Source organism: Petaurus breviceps, unplaced genomic scaffold (genome assembly GCF_028583685.1).
Source record: "Petaurus breviceps papuanus isolate PSGF00001 unplaced genomic scaffold, PetGlider_PUasm1.0 90603, whole genome shotgun sequence".
In the NCBI taxonomy this organism is placed as follows: domain Eukaryota; kingdom Metazoa; phylum Chordata; class Mammalia; order Diprotodontia; family Petauridae; genus Petaurus; species Petaurus breviceps.
The window spans coordinates 6,892,870-6,901,860 of NW_027187284.1; the positions used below are offsets into that span (position 1 = coordinate 6,892,870).

Genomic DNA, 8,991 nt, shown 5'->3' on the forward strand with positions numbered 1-8,991 from the left:
GCAAAACCCTCAAAGAGACAGAGTCAAACAAATTTCCAGCTCCAGGAAACCTGGATGATCAATGGGAAATGTCTGTTGCTTCAGGCCTTCAGAGGAGTGCAGTCCAGCTTGGGCCATGCCAGCATGGACTAGGCCCACCAGCAAAGCCAAAGTAGGCCTCAGGACTGGATCACCAGCAGCTGAGGCAGTTTCCAGACTTCTCAACTCACAAATGACAGACAACTCAGAAGGTCATTCGGAAAGGTGTGTTGAACCTAGTTAAGACAGGAGTGCAGACCAGCCCCGGTCCTAGCGCAGTCCTAGAGCAGTGGCCACAATAGTAGTGGCTACTTCCATAGTTCTTCGCCCCCTGAATGAACAAGTACAGAGATTTCTTTGCTGGCACTAAGGCAGGTTTATGTTGCTTTGCCCATATCTAGATCTGGCTTGCAGTCCTGGGTGGCAGTACTGGGGTAAGGAGGAGCACTGATACAGGTGAGCTTGTGGCAGCAGTGGAAAGGGAACCCTCCTCTCCGTTCCAGGTCACAAAAGAGTGGCTGTGGTCACTGACCAGAGCACAGGCCAGGAGAGGAGTAAATACCTCTCCTTAGATCATACCACCGCAGAAAAACTGAAAACTTACAGCTCCCTAGAAGTATCTCTGAAAATAGCTGCATAAAAACTCTGAAGTTTGGGACAGTATGCCCTCCACACTAGAAGGAAACCCCTGCCTTAACAAAGACCCCTACCTTAACAAGTCAAGTAACTTTTGTGCAAAATGAGCAAATCACAAGAGGGAGGAGTAGGAAAATTCAGACTATAGAATCTTACTTTGGTGACAAGGAAGACCAAAATATCATACACTCAGAAGATAACAAAGTCAAAGCTCGTATATCCAAATCCTCCAAGAAAAATATGACGTGGTCTCAGGTCACAGAAAAGCTAAAAAAAGATTTTGAAAATCAAGTAAGAGATATAGTGGAAAAATTGGGAAGAGAAATGAGAGTGATGCACAAAAATCATGAAAAAGGAGTCAACAGCTTGCTAAAGGAGACACAGAAAAATACTGAAGAAAACGGCACCTTAAAAACAGACGAACCCAAAAGGCAAAAGAGGTCTAAAAGGTCAATGAGGAGAAGAATGCCTTAAAAAGCAGGTTAGGCCAAATGGAAAAGGGGGTCCAAAAGCTCACAAGAAAATAATTCTTTATGGAGGGATGGCTGGGTGGTGCAGTAGATAACAGGGCCAACCCTGGAGTTAGCAGGACCTGATTTCAAATCTGGCCTCAGACAATTCACACAAAAAATAGTTGAGTGACGTTGGGAAAATCACTTAACCCCAATTGCCCTACCTTCCCCCACTCCAGAAAGAAAAAAAAAAGGAAAAAAAAGGATGGAGCAAATGTAAGCGAATGACTTCATGAGAAATAAAGAAGCAAAAAACAAAACCAAAAGAATGAAAATATAGAAGATGTGAAATATGTCATTGGAAAAGCAACTGAGGTGGAAAATTGATACAGGAGAGGGAATTTAAAAATTATTGGCCTACCTGAAAACCATGATAAAAAAAAGAGCCTAGATATCATTTTACAAGAAATTATCATGGAAAACTGTCCTCATATTCTAGAACAAGAGGGTAAAATAGAAATTGAAAGAATACACTAATCATCTTCTGAAAGAAATCCTGAGGCGTCTAGGTGGAGCAGTGAATAGAGCACTGTCCCTGGAGTCAGGAGGAACTGAGTTCAAATCCGGTCTCAGACACTTAAAACACAAAAACTAGTTGTGTGACCTTGGGCAAGTCACTTAAACCCAATTGCCCTCCAAAAAAAGAAAAAAAAAGGAAATCCCAAAATTAACACTCTCAGGAATATCGTAGCCAAATTCCAGCATTCCCAGGTCGAGGAGAAAATGTTGCAGGCAGCCATAAAGATACAATTCTAGTATTGTGGAAACCCAATCAGGATGACACAAGATTTAGCAGATTCTACTTTAAGTGATTGGAGGGCTTGGAATATAATATTCCAGAAGTCAAAGAAAGTCAGATTAAAATCCTAGAATCACTTACCCAGCAAAACTTAGTGTAATCAATGAGGAGAAAAATTAATATTCAGTGACAGAGGAATTTAATGCATTCTTGAGAGACCAGAGCTAAATAGAAAAACAGACGTTCAAATACACAAGATTCAAGAGAAGCATGAAAATGTAATCAAGAAAAAGGAGTCATAAGGGGCTTGTTAAATTGAACTCTTTACATTCTTACATGAAAAGATGGCACTTGTAACTCATGAGACACCTTTCTCAGTTATTATGGTTGCTGGAAAGGATATCTCTATCTATCATCTATCTATATCTGTCATCTATATCTATCTATATGTATATATCTATAGAAGGTACTGGGTGAGCTGAATATGAAGTGATGATACCGAAAATGTAAAAGTAAGTTGTGAGAGAGGAATGTACTGGTAGAAATTAAAGGGAGAGTTTGAACAGTAAAAATTATCTCACATAAAATAGGCAAGGAAAAAAAAAACCTTTTTAAATGGAGGGGAAGAGTGGGGGGGAGGTGAGAAGGAATGAATGCATCTTATTCTCAATGGAATTGGATTAAAGAGGGAATAACATACACATTCAACGGGGTATGGAAATCTACATTACTCTATAGGAAAGTAAGGGGGGAAGAGGATAAGAGTGGGAGATGACAGAAGGGAGAATGGATTGGGGGAGAAGGAAATCAGAAAAAAAAACACTTGAGGAGGGACAGGGTCAAAGTAGAGAATAAAATGAATGGGGGTTAAGATAGTATGAAGGGAAATATAACTAGTTTTTCACAACATGACTATTATGGAAGTATTTTGCAAAACTACACATGCATAACCTAATTGTTTTCCTTCTCAGTGACAGTGGGGGAAGAGGGAGAAAGTGAGAGAATTTGGAATTCAAAAGTTTTAAAAACGAATGCTAAAAACCGTTTTTATATGTGAATGGGAAAAAAGATACACAGGCAATGGGGTATAGACATCTTATTCTATAGGAAAACAGAAGGGGAAGGGGATAAAAGAAGGGGGCAGTGAAAGAAGGGAGGGCAGATTGGGAGAAGCAATCAGAATGGATGCTATCATAGGGTGAGGGGAGGGGAGAGATGCATTAGTTATGTCGAAATATATATATATATATATATATATATATATATATATATATATATGGTATTGATATAATATATCATAATATATATGGTATTATGAGCTTAATACCCATCCAAGTTCAGAGGTGGAAGAAGGCATAAACCGGTATGGTAATCGGCAAGAGAAGACAGTAAAAGCACAGGCTGCTGGTGCGGGTACAACCATGGGGGAAGTTTTCATCTACAGAGGCGGAGTAGAACAGTCTGGATAAAGAGATCAGGGGAACAAGGACAGTGAGTGTGGGGAGAGAAAAAAACATTTTGCTTGAGATTGCTTCTTCTCTCTTCCTCCTCCTGATGTCTTGTGTCCAGGAGCTCAAGAACGCGATTACTCTCGTGCTACTTCTTGTCGCTCATTCCGGTGTGTCCTTCTTGCTGCCTGCGGTATCATATTAGGGTAATTACCGACAATGACAGGGTAAGCAATTCCCAGTTCTTCATTAATCAGTTCATTTGTTGATACTTCATACCTCAGAGGCTTCTTGGACAGCGGGCACACCAGCACGTCCAGTAGGGCCACGTCAAAGTCGGCCGGCCTGGGCCGCGCCGCGTGAACTGCCAGGCTCCCGGCGTCCCACGCCAGTTGCGGCCTCCCTCACAGCACAGACGCAGCTCGTCCCCACGGCCCGGTCAGCATGGTCCCTCCCGCGGCGGAAAACCCTAGGCGGCCTCGTTATTGCGCCTGCTCCGACACACACGAAGCCATTTTTACAATATTGTTTCCTCCCAATTTTGTGCCTTTTCACCTGCCACCTTAGTAACTTTCCATACTCAAGTTCTCCTTTTTGTGTTTTTTTTTTTTTTTTTTTTTTTTTTTACTTTGCTCACTTTTTTTGTGAACATTTTGTGATGGGGCGTTTTTATGTGAGAGTTGAATTGTGGTCCTGAACTGTTGCCATGGAGTAATTTCTTGGCTTCAGAGCGTTGTGTTTGCTAAAACAAAAGAAAACAACCACCTGGGATTTGAAGACCTCATAATTTCTGGTTCTGGTTCATAATTTCTGGTTAAGAGGAATTAGGAACATGGTGGTGAATTTAGAAGTGATGAACTTATCCTAGGAGGCCCATCTTGTTCCCTAGAGTTGAAACCAGTCAGGGTGGCAGATACAAGGTAGAGCTGGAGGGAACACGTTTATCAGATTGAGGGTGCAAAGTCCTTCTTCAGCAATGACTGGGGATATGGAATGGAACTCAGTCTCAGTTACCTAATCTGTAAAAATAAAATCTAATAACACTTAAGTCATAGAGTTGTGCGATTCAAATGAAATACCTGTTAAGGGCTTTGTAAACATTAAAGCAAAATATAATATTTATGTTTCTACTATTTCATTGGTTTTTTCAGTGTTTTCCTATATCGTTAAGTGAGGCAGGAGAGTATCCACAGTCTTTCAGAGATAGACTCATGATAGGTGATGGAATGGTACAGTCCTTCCTTTAGCCTGAAGGTTCCAGTATGTGTTTTGAAGGAAAATTATCTTTGAAAGCAAGCTAGACTTTCAAAGTCAGTTTACTCCCAGTGGAGACATCCTGATTTTAACCCGAGGTACCACCTTCTAATTGTGGGACGTCGAAAGCGTTCTTTTACCTCTCTAGACCTGTATTAGAAAATTATGGGTTTGGAATAAAATGTTGGCAAGGGTCCCTTTCGGCTCTAAATTGCAAGTTCCTAAGTTCCCTTCTATGATATCCAAGCTCACCAGAATGGAAAAGGAATAGAATCTATCTTTTTACATAGCTGAGGAGAAGATCTTGGTCTGACAGTGAGATCACGATACAAAAGGTGAGGGCAATAGGAGAAGTGATCAATAGCTACATAAAATACCAAAAATTGTTTGGGATTCAAAACTCTTCACCACCTGACCTCTCTTCAATTTTCCTGCCTTACACTTTCCTTCTGTGTTTTGAAGCAAAGAAAGGCCTCTTTTTACCTAGTCCCCAAAATCATTGTGGGAGGGAAAGAGTCTCAGGGTTTCTGGTCAAAACAGAGTTATTTTTGACATTCTTTCTAAGTTGTCCTCAGGACCCAATGAAGGACCAGGTGAGGCCTGTGCGGGTCCCCTTTTTTGGGCCATGGATGACAGCTGGAATGATGCCAGTCGACAAAATTCTAATCTCTTAATGTTTTTTTTTTTTTTTTTTGCGGTTTCTGGCATACCAGTTTACTTTCTCCTCATTTCCGTTGGTTTCGCTGTTAGAGTGGAAGGTAAGAGTATGGTCCCCTATATATGGACACAGGGAGAAGAGGGAAGGGAAGGAAAAAGAATGGAATGGAATATAAAGAAAGGAAAAGTGTAAACGGGGCAAGGAGGAGAGGAAATGAAAGTAAAGTAAAAAAGGGAAAAGAGATAGGAGAATGAAAGGGAAGGACAAGAGAAGAGAGGGAAACAAAAGGAGAGGGGAAATGAGAAGGAAAGGAAAAAGGTAAAGGAGAAGGAAAGGAAAGCAAAAGGGAAAAGGAAAGGAGAAGGAAGGGAAAGGAGGCAAGGGAAGGGAAGGGAAGGAAAAAGGGCAAAGCGAAAGAAAGGGAAAAGAGAATGATTGTCTTCTACTTTTCTAACTGGTTTCCAAAATTCTTTTTTTGCTCTTCCAGGAGTTGTCCTTGGACATGAGACAAAATTACATTTTACTTTAATGTTTCCCAGGAAGCAATTTTCACAATACTATTTCCTCCCAATTTTGTGCCTTTTCCCCTGCCACCTTAGTAACTTTCCATACTCAAGTTCTCCTTCTTTTTGTGTTTTTTTTACTTTGCTCACTTTTTTGGTGAACATTTTGTGATGTGGCGTTTTTATGTGAGAGTTGAATTGTGGTCCTGAACTGTTGCCATGGAGTAATTTCTTGGCTTCAGAGCGTTGTGTTTGCTAAAACAAAAGAAAACAACCACCTGTGATTTGAAGACCTCATAATTTCTGGTTCAATTCAAATATATATCAGGATGACTGGAGATGGTCATCCTAAAGAGGGGTACAATAGAGAAAAGGAGGCAAGAAAGGGGGATGGAGCAGGACCCCAGGAAGTATGGGTACAGGGTATTCCTTGGAGGTGAAACTAGGCAGGGCATCATATGTAAGCCGGAGTGATATTAAACACCAATTTCTGCCCTGTATAATGGAAGGAATGGGGAGTAGAATTGGTCCTTCACTTTCCAGCCCTGCAATTAGAGTTATTAGGAACATGGCAGTGAATTTAGAAGTGATGGACTTATCCTAGGAGGCCCATCTTGTTCCTTAGAGTTGAAACCAGTCAGGGTGGCAGATACAAGGTAGAGCTGGAAGGAACAGGGTTATAAGATTCAGGGAGCCAAGTCCTTCTTCAGCAATGACTGAGGATATGGAATGGGACTCAGTCTCAGTTACCTAACCTGTAAAAATAAAATCTAATAACCCTTAAGTCATAGAGTTGTGAGATTCAAATGAAATAATTCTTAAGGCCTTTGTAAACGTTAAAGCAATCTATTATATTTGTGTTTCTACATTTTCATTGGGTTTTTCAGTGTTTTCCCATATTGTTCAGTGAGTCAGGAGAGTTTCCACATCCTTTCAGAGATAGACTCATGACAGGTGATGATAAGGTATAGTCTGTCATTTAACCTGAAGGTTCCAGTATATCTGTTGAAGGAAAATAACATTATCTTTGCAAGCAAGCTAGACTTTCAAAGTCAGTTTTCTCCTGGTGGAGACATCCTGATTTTAACCCGAGGTGCCACCATCTAATTGTGGGACGTTGAAAGCATTCTTTTACCTCTCTAGACCTGTATTAGGAAATTTGGGGGTTGGAATAAAATATTTGCAAGGGTCCCTTTCAGCTCTAAATTGCAAGATCCTAAGTTCCCTTCTATGATATCCAAGCTCACCAGAATAGAAAAGGAATAGTATCTCTGTTTTTACATAACTCAGGAGAAGAACTTGGGCTGACCGTCAGATAACGATACAAAAGGTGAGGGCAATAGGAGAAGTGATCAATAGGTACATAAAATACCAAAAATTGTTTGGTATTCCAAACCCTTCACAACCTGACCTCTCCTCAATTTTCATGTCCTACAATTTCCTTCTGTATTTTGAAGCCAAGAAAGGCCTCTTTTTACCTAGTCCCCAAAATCATTGTGGGAGGGAAAGAGTCTCAGGGTTTTTGGTCAAAACAGAGTTATTATTGACATTCTTTCTAAGCTGTCCTCAGGGCCCAATAAAGGACCAGGTGAGGCTTGCGTGGGTCCCCTTTGTTGGGTCATCAATGACAGTCAGAATGACGTCAGTTGAAAAAATTCTAATCTCTGAATGTTTTTCTGGTTCCTGGGATACCAGTTTATTTTCCCCTCATTTCCGTTGGTTTGGCTGTTGTAGTGGAAGGTAAGAGTATGGCACCCTATATATGGACACAGGGAGAAGAAGGGAAGGGAAGGAAAAAGAATGGAACGTAATGAAAAGAAAGGAAAAATTTAAACAGGGAAAGGAGGAGAGGAAATGGAAGGAAAGTAAAAAAGGGAAAAGAGAAAGTTTGAAAGGGAAGGAAAATAGAACAGAGGGAAACAAAAGGAGAGGTGGAAGGGGAAGGAAAGGAAAAAGGTAAAGGAGAAGGAAAGGTAAGCAAAAGGGAAAAGGAAAGAAGAAAAAAATGAAAGAAGGCAAGGGAAGGAAAAAGGAAAAAGGGAAAGAAAGGGAAAAGAGAATGATTTTCTTCTACTTCTCTAATTTGCTTTAAAAGTTCTTTTTTAGCTCTTCCAAGAGTTGTTTTTGGACATGAGACCAAATTACATTTTTCTTTAATATTTCACATGACGCCATTTTTACAATATTGTTTCCTCCCAAGTTTGTGCTTTTTCCCCTGTCACCTTATTAACTTTCAATACTCAAGTTCTTCTTCTTCATTAGTTGTTTTTTTTTTTTGCTCATTTTTTTCTGGACATTTTGTGATTTGGCATTTTTATGTGACAGTTGAATTCTGGTCCTTAACTGTTCTAATGGAGTAATTCCTTGGCTTCAGAGGTTTTTGTTTGCTAAAAGAAAAGAAAATAACAATCTTGGATTTGAAGACCCCATAATTTCTGATTAAATTCAAATATAGATCAGGATGACTTGAGATGGCCAGCCTAAAGAGGGGTACAATAGAAAAAAGGAGGCAACAAATGGGGATGGAGCATGACCCCAGGAAGTATGGGTACACGCCATTCCTTGGAGGTAAACTAGGCAATGCATCATCTGAAAGATGTAGTGATATTAAAGACTTATTCCTGCTTTTTGTAAAGGAATTGTTGGGGAGAAGTTTTGGTGTTCCATCTTCCAGCCCTCCAATTAGAGGAATTCGGAACAGGGTGATGAATTTAGAAGTAATGAACTTATCCTAGGAGGGCCATCTCTTTCCTTAGAGTTGAAACCAGTCAGGGTGGCAGATACAAGGTAGAGCTTTAAGGAACAGGGGTATAAGATTGAGGGAGCAAAGTCCTTCTTCCGCAATGACTGCGGATATGGAATGGGACCCAGTCTCAGTTACCTCGTCTGTAAAAATAAAATCTAATAGCACTTAAGTCATAGAGTTTGAGATTCAAATGAAATAACTGTTAAGGGCTTTGTAAACATTAAACAAAATATAATATTTATGTTTCTCCTTTTTCATTGACTTTTTCAATGTTTTCCTAAATCATTCAGTGAGGTAAGAGAGTATCCACAGTCTTTCAGAGATAGACTCATGAGACAAATACTGTGCTGAAGCCATAGACCATAGTTTACCAACTCTTGCTAGAATGTTTAGGAACAGAATAGTACAGACGGAAAGATGATTGGAATTGATTTTATTTTCTACTTTTAATTTGCTACTGCACTTCATTCAGAACCA

General features: G+C 40.1%; 1 protein-coding gene across 1 annotated transcript; it reads right to left on the reverse strand.

Moving 5' to 3' along the window:
- Positions 1-3,171: 3,171 nt before the first annotated feature.
- Positions 3,172-3,691, reverse strand: LOC138142790 (phosphatidylinositol N-acetylglucosaminyltransferase subunit Y-like). Its single transcript, XM_069063842.1, has one exon. The coding sequence runs from the start codon at positions 3,420-3,422 to the stop codon at positions 3,243-3,245; it is 180 nt and encodes a 59-aa protein (XP_068919943.1). The 5' UTR covers positions 3,423-3,691; the 3' UTR covers positions 3,172-3,242.
- Between the last annotated feature and the right edge of the window lie 5,300 nt (positions 3,692-8,991).

Excerpts from the sequence above, each read along its gene's own strand:
- LOC138142790 (XM_069063842.1), bottom strand. The coding sequence starts at position 3,422 with ATGTTTTTTTCTCTCCCCACACTCACTGTCCTTGTTCCCCTGATCTCT.